Consider the following 25,808-nt stretch of genomic DNA (forward strand, 5'->3'; position numbering starts at 1 on the left):
AGCATTTTCATTAATCAAGAGCTTATTTCATCTTTAGAAAAACTATATTTTTTAATTTCTGTTATAATTCGTGTTGATAACAAATGAAGAGCGAATACATGACTTATAACGAATTTTATGAATAGATACCAATAGCAACAGGGTTCGAATTGACCGGCTACCTAACATGGCTACGACAACAAACGAAATCATTTGAAGCTGTAAGTTTTCTGGTCGTATGGGGCTTTAATGAATATTTGAAGGTATGTTTTGACACAAGAATAGTAGGAAAATATGTTAAGAATTTTTTGATATTAAATTTATGTGACAGCAACACAAGAATACAACGATATCAGTCCTCAACCGTGCACAGCTTTTTGTGCGCCGTAAACCGAAGGTTTTTATAAGAGGTGGATCTGTAGCTCTCTGTCCGTCACAATAGTTTTTCCAGAGAGCTACAGTTCTGCAGCTAACTCAATTACTATCATACAAAATGCATAAAATCTAACTATTCAGCAAATGTATTAATTCAAAGTAAGCACATGTACTTTGAATTATATAATTATGATCATAAAGAACTGAAAAGAAAATCATACAGTCAAAATGGTAAAATCTTCTAGAAAACACTTGTATACTCTTAGATGACAATTCAAAATATGAACAATAAGAAAGAGAGGGGATTTAAACAACCAATGAAATTAGAGTTCTACATTCTATAAATGAAAGGTGAAGATAAAGAACAGTGATCAATCCCATAACTCTTATAAGCAATACAAAATAGATAGATGGGCAAACGCGGACCCCTGGACACACCAGGGGTGGGATCTGGTGCCTTGGAGGAGTAAGCATCCCCTGTCGAGCGGTCACACCCGCCGTGAGCCCTATATCCTGATCAGGTAAACGGAGTTATCCGTAGTCAAAATCAGTGTGCCAAGAACGGTCTAACAATCGGTATGAAACACGTCAGACTGTATTTGACCCAATGATAGGTTGTATTGGCACACTAGATCGTTATAACGACCATAGAATTTGCGAAATGCTGACTTGAGACTGTTGAAACCCCTGTACCATCAACTTGTTTGTCAGTAACTTGCCTCGATTTAAAAAAAATATTTACATAGTGCTATTACTGACCATAACTGTGATCTCATAATCTATAAATATAAAGATATTTGCATATACTATTAAGTTGTACATAAAATAAATTAATAGTAAAGACAACTTTTGTCATATACTTATCTTCATAATCTAAATAATGAAATAATATATTTACTTTTTAATTTTTTTTTTTACCTGATCAGGATATAGGGCTCACGGCGGGTGTGACCGGTCAACAGGGGATGCTTACTCCTCCTTGGCACCTGATTCCACCTCTGGCGTGTCCAGGGATCCGTGTTTGCCCGGCTATCTATTTTGTATTGCTTGTAGGAGTTATGAGAGTGATCGCTGTTCGTTATCGTCACCTTTATAGGAGTTATGAAATTGATCACTGTTCGTTATCTTCACCTCGCTTTACCCTGTCACAATTGTGATCCGTCGTATATCAACATAAGACGAGTTTTATTTCTATCGCTGTAACCAACCTAAATATGTCAACTTATTTAGTAAAACACTTCGAATTACATGCCCCCTAGGGTCACTATTTTGCACCCTCAAATGTGGGGTTGTACATGGTGAAACCTTTTTTGTGTAATGACGTTCTGTTAAATAAATACAGATCAAGAAAATCTGTCGTCACGGTTGACTCACATTTACAGGAGTGATGCCTTTTTATGCCCCCTTTTGAAAAAGAAGGGGCATATTGTTTTGCACCTGTCGGTCGGTCGATCTGTCGGTCGGTCGGTCGGTCTGTAGACCATGTGTTGTCTGCTCAATATCTTGAGAATCATTCACTTGATGTTAAATATATTTCATATGTGAGTTAGTTATGAGTAGAAGAGGATCCCTATTGTTTTTCAGGTCAAAAGGTCAAAGGTCAAGGGTCAATCTACTCTGGACATAAGAATATAATGTCCGCTCAAGATCTTGAGAATCCTTTGCTTGAAAGACATCAAACTTGGCACACTGGTACATCCTAAGGAGTAGATGACCCCTATTGATTTTGAGGTCATATGGTCAAAGGTCAAGGGTCAAACTGGCCATAGGAATATACTGACCATTCAATATCTCGAGAACCCTTTGCTTGACAGACATCAAACTTAATACACTGGTACATCTTCAAGAGGAGATGACCCCTATTGATTTTGAGGTCACACGGTCAAGGGTCAAACTTGACATGGGAATATACTGTCTGCTCAATATCTTGAGAACCCTTTGCATGACAGACATCAAACTTGGTACACTGATACGTCTTCAGGAGACGACCACTATTGATTTTGAGGTCACATGGTCAAAGGTCAAGGGTCACACTAGACAGGAATATACTGTCCGTTCAATATCTTGAGAACCCTTCGCTTGACAGACATCAAACTTGGTACACTGGTACATCTTCAGGAGAAAATTACCCCTATTTATTTTGAGGTCACATGTTTAAAGGTCAAGGGTCAAACTGGACATAGGAATATACTGTCCGTTCAATATCTTGAGAACCCTTTGCTTGACAGACATCAAACGTGGTACACTGGTACGTCTTCAGGAGAATACGACCCCTATTGATTTTCAGATCACATGGTCAAAGGTCAAGGGTCAAACTGGACATTAGAATATACTGTCTGCTCCATATCTTGAGAACCCTTTGCTTGACAGACATTAAACTTGGTACACTGGTACATCTTCAGGAGAAGATGACACGTATTGATTTTGATGACGCGTGGTCAAAGGTCAAGAGTTAAACTGTACATAGGAATATACTGTCCACTCAATATCTTGAGAACCCTTTGCTTGACAGACTCAAGGGTCAAATTGGACATAGGAATATACTGTCCGTTCAATATCTTGAGAACCCTTTGCTTGACAGACATCAAACTTGGTACACTGGTACATCTTCAGGAGTTGATGACCCCTATTGATTTTTAGGTCACATGGTCAATCCACTCTTGACATAGGAAGATATTGTCTGCTCAATATTTTGAATTGATGATACTACTCTCAATTAAATGGTGTGTGTGTGTATAATCCTTTTCAATTTTGCACCATGGGGGGCATATGTGTTTTACAAACATCTCTTGTTTCTATAAAATTCGTTTTCGGTGACTGTGGAACCGGTAGTTAACATGAAGTTGTTAGATTTGCATATACACCGTCACCTCTGTATATCACCAGTTTTTGTCCAAACCTATTTTTGGTACTACGTGGAGGACACAATGTGACTAAAGCCAGACCTATTTACACTATCGCATTATGCAATAATGTCAATGAGGTCTGGTTGTAACTTTGACAGATTCACAATTGTACATATAGGAAGTACTATATTATAGTAAAGGTTAGTTAAGATGGGGAAAGGAGGACACCATTAATAGTTTTGGAGGGGATAATACATAGAGAATTACGGAGTATAAAGTGAAACAAACAAAATACAAATTGAATAGGAGAAATAATCCGAATGTAAGAATTCTTATGGGATTGAAATTCTTATTTCAGGTATAGGATATCTTCATATCCCAATGTGCCAGATAAAATGTTTTTCTAACATATTTCTGATATGATTAATTATCCTGCTGAAAATTATGGAATTAATCCTATTAGGATTTTATCCCATAGGATTGTAGGAGTGTGTATCCTATGATTCTCCTATAGGATTATTCTACAAGGACATGTGAGTCCGGTCAAGGTCTATCAGATACTGTGAATACATTCCACCATATGCACTTTTGATTTTTCCCAAAATCGTAATTATAAAGGGTAACAATAAGTCTGGACTTTGTTGTGTCCGCAGTTAAATATCGCAATGTCCAAAACAAATATCTACGAAAACACATACAGGTGTTTAGTTTTTTTGAATTGATTTGCTTTGAATTAGTTTTAAAATTTTGTCAGATAGCGTTTCTGCATTTATATATAAAACGCATATTTTATTTTTCTAAAGGTAGGCGTCACCATTAATGAATATTATTCCGTTTACCTGATAAAGATATATGGCTCACGGCGGGTGTGGCCGGACGACAGGGGATGCTTACTCCTCCTAGGCACCTGATCCTACCTCTGGTGTGTCCAGGGTTCCGTGTTTGTCCAGCTATCTATTATGTATTCCTTACAGGAGTTATGATGTTGATCGCTGTTTGTTATCTTCACCTTTTATCTTGTGATCAGTCATTCAAAAACATACTTTTTTAAAACACCACTTTGGTTTTATGCACAAGTACTCTGAATTTGATATTAACAAGATGTTGGGGTTCCTCATTGACAATATATTCGTGGCCTTTGGTGATCAGATTTGTCAACAATCCGTTTATATTCTTATGAGGCAGAATTTATTCAAAAGCTTCTACATGAGAAGAAGAAAAATATCTTGCTGTGGCCTTCAACTCGACTTTTAAATATATCGAGGACGTTTTATCTACTAAAAATAATCATTTTCATTCATACAGCTGTATGTCAATTAGTGAACTCGAAATTCTTCCACATTTGCCTCTTACTTAGATATGGTATTGAACATAAATGTTAATGGCAAACTACCAACTCAACTTTATGACAAACGGGATGACTTCAGCTTCTTCATCATCAATTTCCCATACTCGTGTAGCATTATTCCATGATCATCACCTGCATATAGTGTTTATGTTTCTCAGCTGATTCGATACGCAAGACCTTGTACTGCATATGATGGGTTTTTAAATCGAGGCAGGCTATTGACATACAAGTTGATGTTACAGTGGTTTAAACATGAAGTCAGCATATCGTAAATTCTATGGTCGGTATAACTATCTAGATCCAATACAGTATGTCATTGAATCAAATGTCATCTGACGCACCGGGTATTTCATACCAATACACACTGGTTTTGACTGCGGATTACCCCGTTTACTAGATCAACAAATATGACTCACGGCGGTTGTGACCGGTCGATTGGGCAGCTTACTCCTCCTAGGATTCTGATAGCACCTCTGATATGTACAGGGATTCGTGTTTGCTTAACTCTTAATTTTGAATTCTTTATACGAGTTATGAGATTGATGACTGTTTTCATTAATAGTGAAACAATTATTATTTATATTTATACTAACCTGTTTTCACGACACATGCTGAATTTAAGTTTGTTACGATTTACCGCATAGTACACGTGATAGGTCCTATCAAGTATGTCTTCTAACCCTAGTGTGTTGGCATTTGTTATCGGAGTTATATAAAGGTAATTGACATCTTGTACCTGAAAACGGGTGGCGGATGGCGATAGGCGGGTTTCGAATTTTAACGGTTTTTGCGTGTATGGCAATCCGTTCTACATATTTCGATGGCGTTATGCGGGGTGGCGATATATGAAGGTGACAGTGTAAATGGAAAGTCCAGGAATGATCACTTACAGTGTACTTGACATTTGGTTTTATTACATAAAACCTCGGTCGCAACCAGCTCTTCTTCCACCCAACGGCTTATGAACTGCAAAATACACAAAGTAACTCATCTCCTATGGTCTTGCGAGAGTTTTAGCACGCATACTGCCCATAAATCAGGCTTTTAACATTTTACATATGAACAAGATACTGTACCGAATTTAAAATTAATTTATGGCATGTCGTGTCCAATAGATGATCGTTTTGATTTGAATAGTATTTTATTATATATAACGTTTTGATAGGATTAGGCAGCAGGCAGACCCTACACAAGCTCTTTCTATAACGTGCAAGGTAATGTCCACATAATGACGTGTAATGTCCACATAATGACGTGTAATGTCCACATAATGACGTGTAATGTCCACATAATGACGTGTAATGTCCACATAATGACGTGCGCGAAAAATAACCACGTATATGATCATAATGAAGTTGATTTTTTTTTATTTGTATTGTATACCTTTTTCCTTTCTATTTCATTTGAATTCGGCCAGACGCAGTAGCCTATTGATTAGGGCACTAACTTCCCGCGCAAGATTCTGTATTCTGACGCCGCGTCAAGCCTAAGACATTTATCACATACACTGTATGTAATGACTGCTCTAAAGTAAACGTTCGATATTTAGAGGTGAGAGCCATCAAATGAGGCCTGATTACAAAATAGGACTCACGTGACTGATCGACAGGATATACTCACTCCTCCTATCCAGGGTAGGGCTCACGGCGGGTGTGACTTATCGACAGGGGGTGCTTACTCCTCCTATCTAAGGCTCACGGCGGGTGTGACTGATCGACAGGGGATGCTTACTCCTCCTATCCAGGGCCCACGGCGGGTGTGACTGATCGACAGGGGATGCTTACTCCTCCTATCCAGGGTAGGGCTCACGGCGGGTGTGACTGATCGAAAGGGGATGCTTACTCCTCCTATCCAGGGTAGGGCTCACGTCGAGTGTGACTGATCGACAGAGGGTGCTTACTCCTCCTATCCAGGGTAGGGCTCACGGCGGGTGTGACTGATCGAAAGGGGATGCTTACTCCTCCTATCCAGGGTAGGGCTCACGGCGGGTGTGACTGATCGACAGGGGATGCTTACTCCTCCTATCCAGGGTAGGGCTCACGGCAAGTGTGACTGATCGACAGAGGGTGCTTACTCATCCTATCCAGGGTAGGGCTCACTGCGGGTGTGACTGATCGACAGGGGATGCTTACTCCTCCTATCCAGGGTAGGGCTCACGGCGGGTGTGACTGATCGACAGGTGATGCTTACTCCTCCTATCCAGGGTAGGGCTCACGGCGGGTGTGACTAATCGACAGGGGATGCTTACTCCTCCTATCCAGGGTAGGGCTCACGGCGGGTGTGACTGATCGACAGGCGATGCTTACTCCTATCCAGGGTAGGGCTCACGGCGGGTGTGACTGATCGACAGGGGGTGCTTACTCCTCCTATCCAGGGGTCCGTGTTTGCCCAACTCCCTATTTTGTATTCTCTATAAGAGTTACATGGATGAGATTGATCACTGATCGTTATCTTCACATTTTCATATTTCAGCGTAAAAACACCATATACATATAGGTCAAAATTTGTAGCTTTTCACCTAAATCAAGTGACGTCTGTACATAGGTGAAAAGTTCTCGAATTGGAGACAAACAAACAAGTGATTTGCATTCTATATTTTGCACTTGTAGTCTGATTTTCTATCCTTGGTGTTTTATTTCTATTTTCATAATATGACTTTCAATTTGTAGTGTAATATCTCATTGGTATGCGTTACTAATTCTTTTCTATCGTATCAGAGAAATTGTTGATTTTGTTCTCAAGAAATTCATTAAAATGAGTTATAAGTTTGTCAGCCTCAAAATGTGAACAGTTCAAATATTGTGGCTGACAAGCTGACTTGTCAAAGTCCGCACACGCCTCTGATAATTGTGTACCATTTTAGTAAAGCAGCTACTACACAAAACTAAATTCGTACAGACATATTTCATGATTTGCCAACTGTTTTGTAACGTGGTACGATTTTCAAGTTACAACGGTTGGGTATGTATCTTTGTGTTGATTGTTCTATTTTCCTGTAGATAATCAAATCTAGACTGCGGTTTCGTGACCTTGTGATGTGCACCCGGAATATGTCGCGTGCTTTTTAATCGATGCAGGGCAAAATTAGACCAATGAAATCCTTGGTAGCGAAACAAATAAACAACCCATCGGATATATTGCATACAAGACCGTTTTATAAACAACATATTGGACATATATACAATATTAAAAGGAAAATATAAATGAACATTTATAAAGATCAAATATGTTAACGTTGACAAACCATGATGTTACATGTAATTCTATTCCGCATGGGATCTGTTTGAATTAAATTAAAGTAAATGATAAAAGCTCTTTCATTTAGTACATTTATTTGCAAGGTAAGGAACATCAACAAGACCTGTATGCTCATTAACATAGGCTTTAGACTGTGTTACTAATTGCAGTGTGTGTTCTTCACCCACGAAATGCCTTCATCCGGGACAGTATTTTGTCCCTACATGATTTCACGATGTCATCTTCTTATATCATTCATGCTTTTGATAATACACTAACTTCATTTGTTTTTATGTAATATCTTAAAGCACTATGTCTTCATTTTGCCAATTTTTTCAAGACTGTAAATTATACCTTAGGAGATACGTGTGTTGTCAGTGTATGGATGTCGTGTATGTATTCATTTGGTTTTTTAAACGAAACACTAGTTATTGAGAGACTGCGAAGGGCAGGAACATGAACATGATGGTGTTAATTTAGTAAATAGTAGTCACGACCCGACAGTTGATGAATGTTGATATGATAGGAAAGGGAAACACCAAAAATGAAAGTCAATAAATAATGCGAGGTAACATACTTCTTGAATTGAAATGAAATTTTAACATAATAGGTAACAGACAACAACAAAAACAAAATATCACTCAATAATAAATATCAGATCAAAGTTCCCCGATTTAAGAATAAGTAGCCATCAACCACTGGACTGCATTTGATTTCGAAGCATCGTAAATGTCGCATTTACACTCAATCGTCCACGTGGGAATGGCGGCCGGAAATGTGACCCTCGACCCGAGCCCCCAGGACGCAACAATGTGGACAGCAACGTGTCCAAAATATCGCTTCCTGCAAAACCTACAATGGAATACAAAACCTCAATACAAATAGCAGTGACATTTTTGTTTATATATTTGTTGATAAACTATTGCATTCTGCAATGTCTGAACTAAATTTTGCATGGTAGTCATAATGCAATTTCATTAAGAAATGAAAATACATGGGTATATCACATGGGCAGTACCTTTGTAAACACTGAATGGTTTGTAGAATTATCGTGTTATATACATATACAAGATAGCTGTAACACGTGATGCTTGTCAATTGCCCATTGGCATTCTACATTTTAACATTGTGTAATCAGCTGATTATACAGGATCCGAATTATCTCCAGCATATGTACATATGTAGTATCTGAACGAGAAACGTGTATATTTCAATAAACATTTTAATTCCAGGTTAGTTGATGTATGATGAAATTGGGGGTGGGGGAAGAGTTTAAAAACCCAGCGTTTATAAATAATCTTCATTCACCGTAAATAAGATAGATGTGTAATCATATGAACTTAAATTAGATGTATTGGAGCAATGGATCAAACAAATCGGTGCGTTAGAGTAGGGTCATGTTACAAATAGTGTGGACCCATGAGTGTTGGTATATCATAACTATATCACGGCATGAGTGAATTTAACTCAACACGATCTGAGGAACTACACCGGGGGGAAATTGAGTACCCTAATTTGAATTTTAAAGCTCTTGGTGATATTCAAGCGTCTGATTGATCGTCTCAGTCTTTTTATAGACATAGATTGCTCTGCAATTTACTAATAATAGATCTTAATTGCTCTGGTTTGCACTCTAGGTATACATGCTTGCTCAACAAGATTTAGAATAAAATGTGGGTTGAATTCATAGATTCGACAACCCTTTGATGAATGGGACATATAATTAATTTTCTCTTAACTAATTATACAGATCAAAGAAATTAACGAGAATCCATCGAACTTTCTTATCTATTTTTTTAAATGGCTCTTGGTGGTGGGTCTCGCGGGTCGCGACACTTCTCATGTCAAGTAAATAATTATTTGAGGTGATAGTGTGATTGTCAGTATCTGAGAAAACTATTGACTCGATCCAATTAAGACCATATGAAAATAGAATCGGGCGAATGAAATTGAGAAGCTATTCAGACAGATTGAATACCAGTGTGTTTCGAAATCTAGAGGAAATTTATGCACATGAACATCTAACTTTCGGTACGCTTATGTCAATCGGCTATTGAGAGCCTGGATTGCTCGCATATGCACGAGTCGAAGGAAGACTTGCCATGCATTTTTTTCTTGAGAAAAAGATTGTTTTACTCCCAATCACACTAAATAGCTATGCCAATCATAGCGAAATTCAGTATGCAAATTACAATATTCCTTGGGTTCACTAGAACAACGTGTGTGCTATATGTGCTGCTGCATGCAAGTAAAATGCATGTAAAATAAATGCGGCTGTCTGGGTTTTGTTGTCCAACATTTCCGTTTAATCGACAGTTATCTATATGAATGCAAGGCTGGAGTACAAGCTAATAGTCAAATTCAACTATCTTGTCTGCAACAGGAAATTGGAGAAGTCGAATCAATTATTTTATTGCGAAAGACATATATCTTATAGCATTATGACAAATTGAATATGCATAATAATTACAACCATCAAAGCCCATCATCATACTGTACTGCTCCAAAAGCAATCCAAACTTTTATAGCACCTTTTGTATCAGGTAGTGCATTTGTAATTGCTTATGGTTCAGATGTTCTAGAAAAGAATTATATTTCTCTCAACCAGTCAATACCAATGGTAATGGTACAATGTAAATTAGCATGGAGCACTTCATAAAGATACAAGACTTTTAAGGTAAGACTAAAATATTGAAACAGGTGACTTGGTATGCAATTGTTTTTAAAGGAGAATTGATCAACAAATTTTGTCTCAGACAGCCAATATTTGAATTAGGATCGCCCCGAAAAGTAAGAAACACTTCTGAAAGATAACCAGATCTAGAGGCACATCGTAAGGAGTATGGTGACTATGAAGTGAATCGGAATGCAAAAAGTCTACTGAAGTTTTTAAGTTGTTTTGCGGGGGGGGGGGGGGGGGGGGGGGATATGTAACTTTCTATGGGAATATTTCATATCTTGTTTTGCCGGTAAATCGATATGTGGGAATATTCCATAAAAACTATCTTGTTTTGTTTACCGGTAAATCGTAACAATTCTTTGTAGGAATATTTCTTATTTTGTTATAATGTCACTATTTTTTGACGAAGTGTCACTAAATTGACCTACGCATGGCGTTTACGGCCGTGACGTCACAGTGAGGGGCTTTTGTCACACCAATGGCACGAGGCTGCCGCCACCGGTTTACCATTGTAAACATTTTGCTAAGTATGGAGACTCTTATTAAGCCTCCCCGGCTACGTCCATTTTGTCTAGGACATAGTGGTAATTAATTGCCCCCCAACAAAGTAACAAAACGTCTACGGAACTACTACTTATTTCAGCTGCACATATTGTGTCTTGGCGGAGAACAAGTCGATTTTGTCTCAACTAACCAAATGCCATGGGGGCCTTATTGGATTGCTCCGAAACGTAACAATACTTCTAAACATGTACCATGACTTGGTATGCAGCTATTCGGAATAAAGATTAGAATGTAATTAAGGCTACTCATCGGAAGTTGAAGAGTGTATCCGAATATACATTACTCTCATATATTTGATTTTCTTCATCTTCGAGGACCTGTGACATTCACACCTGATACCGAGCGTTTGGCGATGGGAACTGTTTCTACCTGTTTTAACTAACCCTAACGGCCTTCCATATGGGGGGGGGGGGGGGGGGGGGGGGGGGGGGGGGGGGGGGCGAACGCTCTAACCTCTAGGGCCATCGCGGCGGTATGCTTCTGAACTTTTAGTTGAATTGGTGTATTAATGTAGTACTTGGTTCAGAGTTGTCCCCTCCTAATGTGAATTGTAGATGTAACAGTGTGTAAGATATGCGAGATTTTGAAATACGGTTAAAACGTTCTTGAAGCAGACTAAATCTTGTAAAAATTCATTAAAAATGCAAGAATTGTGCTTCTAAGGCAAGTTATTTAATAATTGCTATGATTATACGTAAAAGTATGCAAAATGCATTTGAACATTGAACACATTTTCAAAGTTACGGTTAATGAATGTGATAAGATATTGAAATTTTACTAATTGGAAATAAACTCTTAAGTTCGTAGGAAGAGAAAATTATTCGGGCAGATGCCTAGCTTTGATAAGCGTGATATATAGTATTGAGATACGTTGGTACAAGAATATTAAAATGATTTCAAGTCATTGCGTTCAACTCTATGACCCATCAAATGCTTTCTATCAATGTATTATCGTTCATTCAAACCAAACCATCTGTTTCTGTTTTGTTTCAAAACAAGCATATCATAGAAGACTGTACACCTAAATTGAGGCTGTAAATGTGTCAGATAGTTCACTTACCGACCGCGTCTCTCTTATCCCGAGTCTGTCTTCCTAAAATACTGTATTTATCTAAAAATAAAATAAAAAAAAAAAAATAATAATAATAATAAAAAATAAAAAGATGTAATTACAGTTATATTTTGTCAGTACTACTATGAACGAGTCGTATTTATATCAATTAGCAATACAAGTTAAGGTGGTTGTGGTTAGGTACACAAAACACGATATACCAAGATCCCTGAGACTGATTAATCAAATCCATCAAGAAAATGCATACCCGCTTGTTTTACAGTGAATTTTTGATATATGAACCGATCGCAAATGGAACATGGTATCTTTTTCATTAACGAGCAACTACAAATGTAATTGGTGTTCAACTTTCCCTTTTTTATATATTTATTTTTGATAAAAACAAAACTGGTGTGAAGGCATGTGTATCAACAAAATTCATCAGTACGAAACGTAAAGCAACAAACAGGCGACTCCTAAAACTCGTGTTTGTTTTTTTAAATCCTGTATCTACTTCATGATAGACATTTTGAAGCTATTCTAAGCGGAGCAGAAACCTTTTCTCTTTTCCTGTTTTAAGGTCCTATCTTTTTTTTTTTTAATAAACAAATTTCCATTTTAGAGGATCTTCACCACCACTGTAATCAAAGTATTGTATTTATTAATAGTGTTCTGAAACGTGCGAAAATAAAATAATAGATTAATGATACCAATAATATATTAATGGGTTACCATTAAAGTTGATGCAATACAATTTCGAAATTTAAAGTAAATGAACCCTTTTTAAAGAAAAATTTAAAAATATTAAATCATTGTCATTAGTTTCTGTGTAATGAACGTTTTATTTAAAAAAAATCCCTGACAGATTACATACCATGTAGTGTACATTATAAACTCACAATAAATGTTATTGTTATTAAACTTACGCATACAGGTATTTAAAATGTTTTGTTTTAATTTTATCTTTTATGAATGTATCAAGATACATCGCGAGGTACGTGTATCACGCTATAGTTGAATGATATACAAACTTGCTTTAACATACTTTTACTATTCAACATGTACATGTATATATTGATAAAGGAATTGTTAGATTTGAAGCGTGTAATTTCCAATCCATTGCACCAAGTATAAAATTTATATCCTTTTAATAGCGATTTTGTATTATCATGTTACATGTAAATAGTCATGACCCCGAATATTATTTTTTTTTTTTTTGCTTTCATGGTTTGATTTTTTTTTAATGGGATGTTGGATAGCAATTTTATATATAAAATTTAGACATACCTTGATGTGAGTATATATTATCCAAATCGTCCAGAACTTGGTGAAAATCGTTGAATGTTTGCAATCTGTGATTTGTTAATGTCTGCTTGAATCTTTGGAGCACATTTTTGTCGATGTTGAGACCCTTTGATGTTGGGCGTGCATGAAGTGAAACCACACATAATACTATCATGATAATGTAACATACATGGTGTAGACAGACTTTATCAGGCCACATCCCAGGGAACCAAATCGAGACCTGAAAAATGACAAAACATTTCGGTTTAAGCATCACTGAAGAGACATTATTTGTCGAAATGCGCATCTGGTGCATCAAAATTGGTACCGTATACGTTTTACATTTATTAGCCATAAACTCCACTGATTTACCGTTTTATGGACTGTATAATGTACTAAGTTATCAATCCTATACCAAATTCATTAGTAATAAGCTCAGTTCAACTAGGAAATCAAAGCCTTCATGGTACCCATGAACTGCCGTCTTCTATAAATAAATCTTATTTAAATACCGCAAGAAACGGGGTTGCATATAATAAAAACATGCGCAAGCCTTTAAATTCCTTTCTGAGAAGCAAGGCGTGTTTAGAGGGCAACGCTACAACTGTCCTTCTGTTCCTGGTTTTGACGTAGTTTCAAATTACAATTATTTTTAGAATTTAAAAATATGGGTATCATATTAGATTCAAAGGTATTAAAGCAGTTACTGGGGACGTGTCGCACAAGTGCAAATAGATAAAAATGTGAAACCGCTTTTTATAATGGCGACAAATTATATTACAGAAGTACCTGAGGCATTTTAAAAAATCCTCCACGTTTTAATAATCATGCAAAAATACCATATAAAGATTTTATTTAAATGGTCAATAATTTACCAACATGAGAGTTTAGATTGACGATTAATGATAGACGGATGATACGGGTATGTTAACTTTGTAATTCAACAAGATACCTTAAGATGTACTTACATTGGACAAATATGACCGATACAGAAATAGATGATCCTAACACACACCGCATACATGTATGCTAAAATACATGTTTAGAAAAGAGGCTGTTTTTCTGGCACCATAAACTACACTGTATCACCACAGCCAAAAATAAAATGCACGACCTTGTACACGAACTATCGATGATGGTGCGTCGTTTCAGTCTCCTATACCTTACTGACACATATTCAGATATTCGGTGAGCGAAGATAACAAATCTTGTCTAGTATTGCATTTTCTCGTGCATTGTACGACAAAACAAACAAAAACCTTGGCACCTAATTATTCCCAAATTACAATGTCATGGATTTCTTTAGCTACGTGTATTACATCACTGGAATAACTGTTTTAAGAATGGTGACTATGTGAGAACGACGATTATATCACACATAAGTGTCCTCATATATTGACATGTAGATATATTAACTAAGCCATATCTGATATTGCCTGGCAGATATCATGTAAATATTTGATAATCAAGTACATGACTGGTTCTTCCGTTATCTCTGCTGACAGGGAGGCAGGAATGTTGTCCTCTAAAAAAAAGGTTGTATAATTTATTTCAGAGGCCTTATTACTTGTGAATGATTGGTGGTACTCTGATTAAGAAAAAAGGGTATCGAATCTGTTTTACAGGAAGACATGTATAGTGATCTTTCAAGTTATTTCCTACACATCTCGACGCGAGGAATTTCTTTCACAAGATATCACAGGGAAACGATTATATAATGCACGCACGTAATGCGTCACACGCAACTATAACAACGCACAAACTTAATACAACATATTTTACATAACACGACAAAAACATGTAATACAACACACGCACGTAATACAGTACACGCATGTAATACTATAGATACACATACAATACACGCATGTAATACTATAAATATGTATACAATACACGCATGTAATACTATAAATATGTATACAATACACGCATGTGTTACGATAGACACACATACAATACACGCATGTAATACGATAAACACGCATACAATATACGCATGTGATACGATAGACACACATACAATACACGCATGTGTTACGATAGACACACATACAATACACGCATGTAATACGATAAACACGCCTACAATACAACACACGTATGTAATACAATAAACACGCATACAATACACGCATGTAATACTATAGATATGTATACAATACACGCATGTAATACTATAGATATGCATAGAATACACGCATGTGTTACGACACGCGAGCATGTAATACAACACATCGACATAATACGATACACTCATGTGATACACAATATTCGCACCGGCGTAATATTTTAGTGATTTCTTAGAGATTATAGTGATTCCAATAGGCATGTTTTTACTTGTCCAGGGGTGGTGACCAGAATATTGAAAAATATCAATAAAAGTCCAGAACAGAAACGACATAGTGTGACAAAGAAATATCTTGTGTCCATTGATTGCTTACTGTGATCCCCTTACAAATTACTGCTAATGATGAATGATAGCAATTGGTTGCTGCGCTAACTGGCATCCATTTTTTACAGTCTTTAATTAGCTGCTAACGATGCATAGGATAACTTTTTACAACGCTCCGTTCATTAAGACAGACCTAATCCTATATCATGTTCATGTGGGAGACATCACGGAAGAAAATGATACGTCACTGGAGAGTGTGACGTTTTCTTATTCGCAACTAATGAGATTAAAATGGCGCAAGATAACAACTTATCTCATATTAGATGAAGAGACATTGTTAGTGTCATGTCAAACTTTCATGTACGTCAAATACCATGGTATTGCTCAAGTTTTAAAGGTACTGATTCACGATTTTCTCCATTTTTTTTGTTTTTTGTTTTTGTTTTTCACTGTTAATGATCAATTCTACTATCAAATGATGAAAACAAAAATCACAAAAAGTTAAGGTTATACAACATGACAGATCATTATAGAGTGTAATATTTGTTGTGTTAACAAAGATTAGGGTATGTTATAATATTGTTCACAAAGTTTTGAAAATGTATAGGTAATCAATGTACGTTTATGATATAAATCGCAATTTAAGTATTCTGTAGGTAAAATGTGTCATCTAAAAGTTAAACCTGTGTCTGTGCGAAATTAGAATGCTTTAAATTACAAAAATTAACATCTCACTAGTTTGTCTGTAAACGTAGAAAAGGCTCGAGTCTTGTTTACATAACACAGAGTTCAAAGCAATTCAATTTATTCCCTCAAACCATGTTAAACGGTACATGAGGTACAAGAAATAAAATACATGCAAGAAAAATCGTCAGAGGTTCATATATGGAACAATGCAACTTTCTTATATACCAGAGGAGAACACTGTATGCATAACAAAACATAATAGTAATACGTTTAAGAGGTAGCAGAAAAACAATTACGAAGAACAACATACAATCTAAAAAATATCAGAAAAAACCCCATAGAGATTTCTTAATATTTTAAAAGTTAAAGCTCAAGTATTGCTCTTATCCTTGTATTTAGAAGGTCTAAACTTTAATTTACTTAGAGTTCTAATGTTCAACCAAACGAACGAACAAACAAAATAAAAACAAACGACACAAAAAATTTAAATTGAAAAAAAAAGCACATGCGTGAAAAAATTAGGAAGAATTGTTATTGTATTTCTCTAACCTAACTTAATCCTTGCAATTTTACATCATTTTATTGTTTTGCTATTTCCTTCAATTTAATTCAAATGTTATTACATTGTAGACTCTACATAGTACATATTTGCATGAAAAAATTATTATATTTGTCGAACTCGCACAAAAATAGTGCGAACTGGATAAGGGCATTTGATTTGTTCACCCTTTTCAATTGCAAATCAATTTCAAAGCATACCGAATTCAGCACCACTCCCCCACAAAAACCGATCTATTACTCATTTTCAAAGTGATGATCTGTCGTTGGAAAAGGATAAATGGCTAATTGAAGGAGACACGAACTTTTGCCCCATGATAATCTACTTGGAATGATAAAGAATATAATTCGTTACCAACACGGAGTGTATTCAGGTGGTAAAGAAACAACAATGTTTTATCAGCATCAATATCTAATCACAAGCAATCACGGTTTATAGGTCAAACACGGGAGGGCGATCGCCAGACGTAAGCAAGGGGGTGGTACATTATGTACGTTAAACCAATTTGTTCATATATTTCTTTTCAAATTTAATTAATTTTGACATTTTCTGTCGGCTAACAGGTGCTATTTTTTAAAATAAACTTTCAAGCTGTAGCATATCAAATTGCATATTAATGATACCCCCCCCCCCAAAAAAAAAATTGTTGATAGAATTTATTTTTTAGGCCATTCACTATTGGCTGTAAATTGATATGAATACTTTTGTGATAGGTGCATAAACGGTCCATGGACAGAGCTATTATCATTATCCGGGTACATTATATAAATCTTATTACCGGTAAAATTGCTTTACATAAATATGTCGATAATGGCTCCCATTTTTGATACATTAGGTATATACATGTAAGCAAACAATTACTCGTTACAAAATCGTGATTGTAAATTCACTTTGACACTACTGCGAAAAAAAAACTAACCAAAAACCGATTACAAAACAAAAAACCCAAAACCAATTAAAAAACAAAAATAAAAGAAACACACATACATATATACACCACTGATTTCTGATGCCTTGACGTATTAGAAAAAAAGTCTTAATGTTTTGAGTACAGTGATGTTTAGATAATCTATCACAGTAGAGTAAATAATTCAATAAAATAAACATTTGAAAATTTTGATTGACAACTGAAGTTCACTAAAGTATGTTTATTTTGATAAAAACGTTGTGTTTACCTGTGAAAACATACAGCGCATCTTTCCGCTCGTGCTGCATGTTCAGTGGAATACTTTCTTTTAATGTAAACAGAATCGCAATGTAATATGTTGGATTTCGTCCAAGAATCAAATCCTAGCTATTAGTAAATTATAGCGACTGTATACATATATGGAATTTTATACATATTTTGGTAGAGGGACATATGTGACAGTTACTCCATCGCATCAACATCAGGCTTATTCATGTAAAAAAAAATAAAAATTCAAAAGTAAGTTGTGCAAGCAAGAATTGTATGAACTACCCAACGATATAAAAATTTAGCAATCTCTAAAATCTAATCACATGTGATGGTCACTGTCCGAATGTTTTGAATTACTAAACGGCGTCATAAACAAAAACGTGGAATCACAGCAAATTTAAATTCAACCCAACAAATTCTAATTGCGATATAATATTATCCAAATGGGATGTCGCTTCCCGTTTCGCTGTGACGTCACAGTTTTCTGTAGTGAGACTGTCTTTGTAGTTGCCTTCGCTTGACTTTTCTGGTCGTGACGTAATAATCTCTTGCTAGAAAGATTGGCTCTTTGCACCGGTAAGTATTTCAATATACATTAGATTGATGACGAGCACTTTTCATAAGGGGAAACAATACTTCGTAATTAAGCATTAATTTCTATTTGTTGGAATATCTTATGATACATGTGATACCATGCTGCGGAGCAGAGACATGCGTTAGGCATTTTATTTCTGCATAGCGTTGTGTGTTACATGTATCATCACAGCAGATACCAAACACAAACTTTGACGCTTCCATTGACAGTAAACATGTATGTGATATTTACGTCATTGTAACATCCGATTCTCAAGACCGTGTCTGTCAGTTATAAATTGAAATAATCATTTCTGGGGGTTTTCTTCAACTTTATTCATCGGACTAATGCTATTACTTAGTGTGACGCTGTGCTGTCCCGAGTTATTGTCAAATAAACCACAGTCTATATTATATATTTTTTCATAGGAAAATCATATTGATTTTTGAACTGCATAGACAATTGTAAAGGAATGTAATCGCCTACATTTTTCATAACGCTATGCGAGTTATTTTCCCCTGATTACAGAGGGCGCGCAGCAAATTGCGGTCCTCGGTTGACGGTGTCATCTAAGGAATGAATAGAAGATTTACAATTTTTGATTGCAACCAATTGCCAGTTAAGGAATTTTTCTAAGATTAAGTGTAATGACTTAAAAATGGTATAATTGAACCAATTGTTTTACTAATTACATTTATATGTGTCCCTTGTGTGATTTTCTCGCAAGCAATGTATGGTCATGATGTAATAAAGTATGTAAATATTACCTAGTCCTCGATTTCTTTAAATCAGAATCATGATGTCCTTAGTATATCAGCAATTCTTCATTATTAATTTTTATCAATATTTTCGACAACCAATACACCCCCCCCCCCAACTCATACATGTACAATATCAATTTATCGTTTCACACTGAACAAAACTACTTGTTGCTAAATGTACACTAGGTGCCAATAAATAACGCATGTTAATTATCTTGAATTGGTATCTCTAGTATAATATTTTAGTTAGATTTTTTTTTTCGCGTGTGTTTCAATCTTTTGAAAGTTAGATTTTGTGTACATCAACTTACACCTCTTCTTGCACTTCAATTACTCAAATGAGCACAAAAACAATCATCAGGCTTGTAGCAACAATGGGTCTACCTCTTCTTATTATTACATTATTTTTACGTGCAGATATAGATCTATTGTCGGATAGCCCCCCCCCCCCCCCTCTTTAAAAAAAACAACAGCATTGTCGGGAATGGTAGTGGAAATGTAAAATTTCACCAATGAATGGAACTGAAAGATCAACCCTTACCGCCTTCCTTCTTGAGCTTTGGATTATCATTATTATTTTTTGGTTTTTTTCTTTTGGTTGAAATTTACTTGTCAAGAAATTTTAGGCATTGTTGATAAAGTCAACTTCTCTCTCTCTCTCTCTCTCTCTCTCTCTCTCTCTCTCTCTCTCTCTCTCTCTAAACGATGTCGCGTACCTGATTGTATCACATGCTTTCATTGTGCTTTTATTTCTAGGTGTCTGTTGTTTTTAAAACAGATTACTATTGCAATCCTCGGTATTAATTACATAATTTGAACAGAAATAAACGTCAAATACATCTATAACACCCCCTCCCCCTTTCCCAACTCTTTAATTTAACGAAGTGCATACTTTAAAAAGTTTTCTTCATGAAATCGAAGAAATTAAACCTTGTTTTTGTCATGTAGATATATTACAACCTGTTAAAACTTGGTATACTATAGAGCTTTACTATACACTATTTGTTAATGCTATTTTTGTAAAGCTTAGGACCGCAATCGTAAGCGCCCCCCCCCCCCCCAACTTCCGGTGTAAGGGGAGTAACTGCAAAAATGTAGGCCATTCCATCTAACCGAATGAATGGCATCATTTAGAAATTTAAAATTCCTGGTATTTTGCCACCCCCTCCCCTTGAGTGAACGACAGAAACGTACACCAATGGTTTACAAACACGGACAGTTACATGTACGGCTTCAGGAAAAAGTATATAAATTACGGATCATTTTTCCACGGAAATGCATTTTTCCATGAATTATTCACGGACAGAGCAACTGCATTCATTTACAGACAGAAAGTATCTTTATGTAATAGTTCCATAATTACGGGCATTTCTGTTTTTTAGGGAACATTTATCAGACAGATTATATTTCCCGTGAAACTTCTAAAAACAAGAAAACACATTTGCTATAACGTTCTACAGTCCAAACATACATGTAATTATGTAATTGTCTTGGATTTAATTCTTAATTTGGTTAATGCTTAATCTACATTTCGGGCACCAAGGATTTACGACATGAATAAAATTCTTTTTTTAAAATTTGCATGAGGGAATGAACTGTGACACTCACAGCAGCATGCGTTTCATGAAGCGCGTTAACTTAGCGCATCCTGAACAGTATGCCTTACTCAATGCAGTTATCAAGGTGAAGACTTACACATTAACGAATATCATGGATGTGTGTATATATCTAATTATAGAGAAAAACGATAAAATGCAATTAATGAAGAAATTCCATTTCTTTTGGCCAGTAGATCAAAGTAAAACGACAATAAGAAAACCTGTTTAAATCAAAATAATCAATTAGGTCTACTATCTATTTCCTACGGAAGCCGTTAGGCGGTCGCCACTTAATTTATACATGGCGGCTGTCAATTAAAAAAACCGCAAATTTACATCCTACTGCTGGGTTATTATTTTTTTTAAGAGTTTGGAATCGTACGGAGACACGTAGCATCGTTTTTCAAAGTGTTTTGACAACCGGAGGAGATATTGTCGTCTAAGATGATTGACAAGCAAAAAAGAAGCCTAGAATATCTCCTTTTCCCAAACTTCGAATTCCTACGTGTCTGCGTTTGATTCTTAAGGTAGACCGATCTTCATGTGATCACAATGTTTTTGCAAAAATCTTTATTAAATAATACTTTGCGCATGATTGAAATTTATTTCTCAAAGGAATTTTATTCACTGGATAAAATTTAAAAAAATCTAGTATACAATTGATAGTGAAAAAGTTCAGATAATCACCTAATTTAAAAAGTGTTGTCAAGGGTAATAATTCCTTTGCTGGTATTTAATCTATGTGTCAAAACATGTATACAATGATTTCCATAATAACATCCACAATTAATTTATACATATTTATAAAATTGCGGTTTTTCTAAACTGTTGACATTAAAAATTTGTCAATTTAACAATTTTTAAAAATACATTTTTAGTATTGTTTTACTAAAATGTGTGATTTTCTTATGTTGGCCTATACTTCTGTTTTCGTATGTCTGATATCTTAAAAAGAGGTGGCAAAATACATATTTTCTTTGGTTATCAATTCAACCAAACTATAATGAGTGGACATTAATACAGTTTCCCCCTTTTAATCATTAATATTGATAATTCACATGAGGGTGGAGCTACTCTTCGTAGTCTTTGGCGATCAGGTCTTGTGTTCGTTTATTAGTTGACCTGTTTTTATATTGTTATGAGGTAGAATTTATTCAAACGCTTCTACATGAGGAGAATAATATCTTATTGTGGGTTTCAACTCGATAGTTTGATGTATCGACTACGTTTCATCTATTAAAAATAATCATTTTCATTCATTAGTCGATTCGATGAAATAATGGACACCGTAGAGTCTTCCACATCTGCTTCATATTTGGACATTTTATTGAACATATTAGATGTAAACGGCAAACTAAGAATATAACTTTATGAAAACGAGATGACTTTAACTTCTCCGTTATCAACTTCCCATATTTGGGAGACAATATTTATTATCACCTGCATATGAAAGGTGAAGATAACGAACAGTGATCAATCTCATAACTGCTATAAGCAATACATAATAGATATATGGGCAAACACGGACCCCTGGACACACAAGAAGTGGGATCATGTGCCTAGGAGGAGTGAGCATCCCCTGTCGACCGGTCACACTCGCGTGAGCCCTATATCCTGGTCAGGTAAACGGAGCTATCCGTAGTCAAAATCAGGGTGCCAAGAAAGGCTTAACAATCGGTATGAAACACGTCAGACAGCATTTGACCCTATGATAGGTTGTATTGACGGACTAGATCGTCATAACGACCATATAATTTGCGAAATGTTGACTTCTATCGAGACTGTTGAAACATGGTGTTCATGTCTCTCAGCTGAGTTGGTGCGCAAGAACTTTTTCTCCGTATGATCGGTTTCTAAATTGAGACAGGCTACTGACAAACAAATTGATGTTATAGGGGGTTCAACCGTCTTGTTTGAAGTCAGTGTTTCGCAAATTCTATGTTCGTTATAACGATATAGTTTGCCTGTCATTTGATCAAAAGTTGTCTGACGTGTTTCATACCAATCGTTCTTTACGCACTGATTGTGACAAGGACTACTCCGTTAACCTGATCAAGATATAGGGATTACAGCGGGTGTGACCGGTCGACAGGGGATACTCACTCCTTCTAGGCACCTTTTTCGTGGAATGTTAAGAATGTAACCCTGAATGAAAAGGTGAAGATAACGAGCAGGAATACAAAATTAAGAGTTAGGCGAACCTGGATATACCAGAAGTGGGATCAAGTGCTTAAGAGGAGCAAACATCCTCTGTCGACCGGTCACACTTGTCGTGAGCCCTATATCTTGATCAGGTAAACGGAGTAATCCGTTGTCAAAATCAGTGTGGAAAAAACGGCCCAATTGGTATGAAAAATGTCAGATATCATTTTATCAAAATGACATATTGTATAAAGTAAATCTTTATAACAATCATATAATTTGCGAAATGCCGACTTTGAAATCCCTGTATCATCAACTCCTGTGTCGATTTCAAACCGAGCATACGCTCTTGAGTATCGAATTAATTGGGGGAAATAAACACCATATGCAGGTGATAATGGAATATTATTGATAATATGATAAAGGATTTAAGGAATCAAGATGACAATATTAGCAACAACCACAAAAGTTAATCTTATATCTTTGATATTTTGATTGGAAATGACCCTAGGAGACCGCGTGTTACTGGAAATAATGTAGCAGTTCAGCAACAGCAATTATAGAGTGTTGAGATTTAAAGCAAAAGGAAAATCATGAAGTCTCATAATCAGGTCAAAATGAAAATAGATTACGGCATAGTTTTCATATTCGTATCAAGTTGTACCTGTGTATGGAGTTTGATAAAGGCATCCTGAATAGTTTAGTTAGAACTGAACTCAAACAAACATTCGTAAATGTGAAGTCATACGATAAGGTCAAAGTCATATATCTCCATTCCATGACGGTATCCGCAATAAGTTAGTCAGACATCAGCAAAATTTAAAAATGTGGGGATCAAGGTTAGAAATGGAATTGGGTTTGGTTCTCATGCTGTCATTAGAAATGACAGTTACCGTAGTTAGACGAGGACATCCTCAAAGTTCGTCAGAATAACTGGGACATGGTTGGTATTTTCTCACCAAGAGGCATGTGATGAAGATATAATCTTGTCACAGTGGTTTATTCAAAACTAGTCAAACGCAAATGGGACAGATAGACAGGAAGTAGAAGACGTATCTGAACACACACACACACACACACACATATATATATATAATATATATATATATATAAAGCAGAGAACATTTCACTTTATTTGGATACCCACTTCCGCCCCTACCCGGGATTGAACTCACGACCTGCGGAACCAAATCTCCTAGCAGCATGTAACCAGCGCGCTAGACCGCTTGACCATCTAGGCAATATATATATATATATATATATATATATATATATATATATATATATATATAAATATTTCTTTTAGAGTTTAAATAATTTGTTATAGAACATATCAAATTATGATATTTTGGTAACCAAATTATTTTTTATTATTTCTACGAATGAAAAACAATGCAGAGTAGCGTCATATTATGAGTTTTGATTTACTGGCTGAATAAATATATTAAAATTAAGAGACATTTGATTGTTACTTGTTAAACAAAGTAAAGACAAGAAATCTGCAGTTTTTATACAAGTGTATTGGAAGTGAAAAAGAGAGAAAACTTAACTTTGTCAACGTGACATGCATTTGTACGAACTTACCAAAGTCATTTTTAATTTCCAATGTTAAACAACCTATCCATCTGAAAAAGATACATTTTCTTGAAGGCAATATAATATTGTAGTACCACATCAGCTGTTTAAATACAGTGGTATTGAACCTATAAATGTGGGCGGTAGTGGCGGTCTGGACAATCTAAGAGCTACAATCTAAGATAGCTCCTTAATATCATACATTGAATCTTTACTAAGGAAGACAGAGGTGATGGCTTAATTATTAAAAATTGCCGGTACAGAACATTTTTCTGTCAACATCTAACGGAATCCGCTGTTGTGTTAACTCTTATATATACATGTAGGTACACATCCCCAGTTAAAGTACACTAAGTCCGCTCTTATAGTCAGCATTTAAACGTCCTATGTTAATTAACCGGTTATGGGACAGTTGAATGTGTATGTGAATGATGGCATTCAATGTTTGTACTGAATATTTTGGCATGACAGTTCAACACTTACCTCCACTGCGAAAACAACGAGCATATCCTAGTGAAACAGTGTCAAATAGCAGAGTGTTCGCAACGTGGACATGCAAGATAATGGTGAGAGGGAGATGCATAAACTACAAAGCTTGCATGAAAACTGATGGTACATTTTTGTTGTTGTTGTAAAATTGCGATTTTATACTAAATGACTCAAAGAATGGTGGCAAGGTTATCATCATTTTCATGCATGACTTCCATTATCTTAAGTTTCAGTGTTATGTAGTTCAATTGCAAACCACCATGATCTTCATGCACTTATGATACCAAAATAATAGAAAAAAATTACGCTATTCTTATCAACGTTTAAAGTGCATATAGCGCTTGGATTCATCTACAGCGCCTCGTGTAAAGCTCGATTGTACAACTGTCGTAATTCAAATGTAATCAATAATGGTTGTGAAGCTCTGTTGCAGATTCTAAAATAATCCTGAAACACTTGACCTTAATTTTTATTGAAACTCGTTGAA

The 25,808-nt window shown here is 35.8% G+C and overlaps 1 protein-coding gene across 1 annotated transcript; it reads right to left on the reverse strand.

Moving 5' to 3' along the window:
* Positions 1–7,681: 7,681 nt before the first annotated feature.
* On the reverse strand, positions 7,682–24,877 carry LOC125648295 (uncharacterized). Its single transcript, XM_048875272.2, has 4 exons — positions 24,842–24,877; positions 13,368–13,605; positions 12,090–12,140; positions 7,682–8,637 (listed from the first exon to the last, which is right to left on the reverse strand). Exons 1-4 carry the CDS (start codon positions 24,848–24,850, stop codon positions 8,477–8,479), a joined length of 459 nt encoding a protein of 152 aa, XP_048731229.1. The 5' UTR covers positions 24,851–24,877; the 3' UTR covers positions 7,682–8,476.
* Between the last annotated feature and the right edge of the window lie 931 nt (positions 24,878–25,808).

The sequence above is a fragment of the Ostrea edulis genome, chromosome 6 (genome assembly GCF_947568905.1).
Source record: "Ostrea edulis chromosome 6, xbOstEdul1.1, whole genome shotgun sequence".
NCBI classification, from domain to species: domain Eukaryota; kingdom Metazoa; phylum Mollusca; class Bivalvia; order Ostreida; family Ostreidae; genus Ostrea; species Ostrea edulis.

Bases quoted from the DNA above. Each gene is read 5' to 3' on its own strand.
- LOC125648295 (XM_048875272.2), bottom strand. The intron at 12,141-13,367 runs GTATGTCTAAAT...TTTTATTTTTAG, and splicing joins TAATATATACTCACATCAAG to ATAAATACAGTATTTTAGGA. The intron at 8,638-12,089 runs GTAAGTGAACTA...ATTCCATTGTAG, and splicing joins GGATAAGAGAGACGCGGTCG to GTTTTGCAGGAAGCGATATT.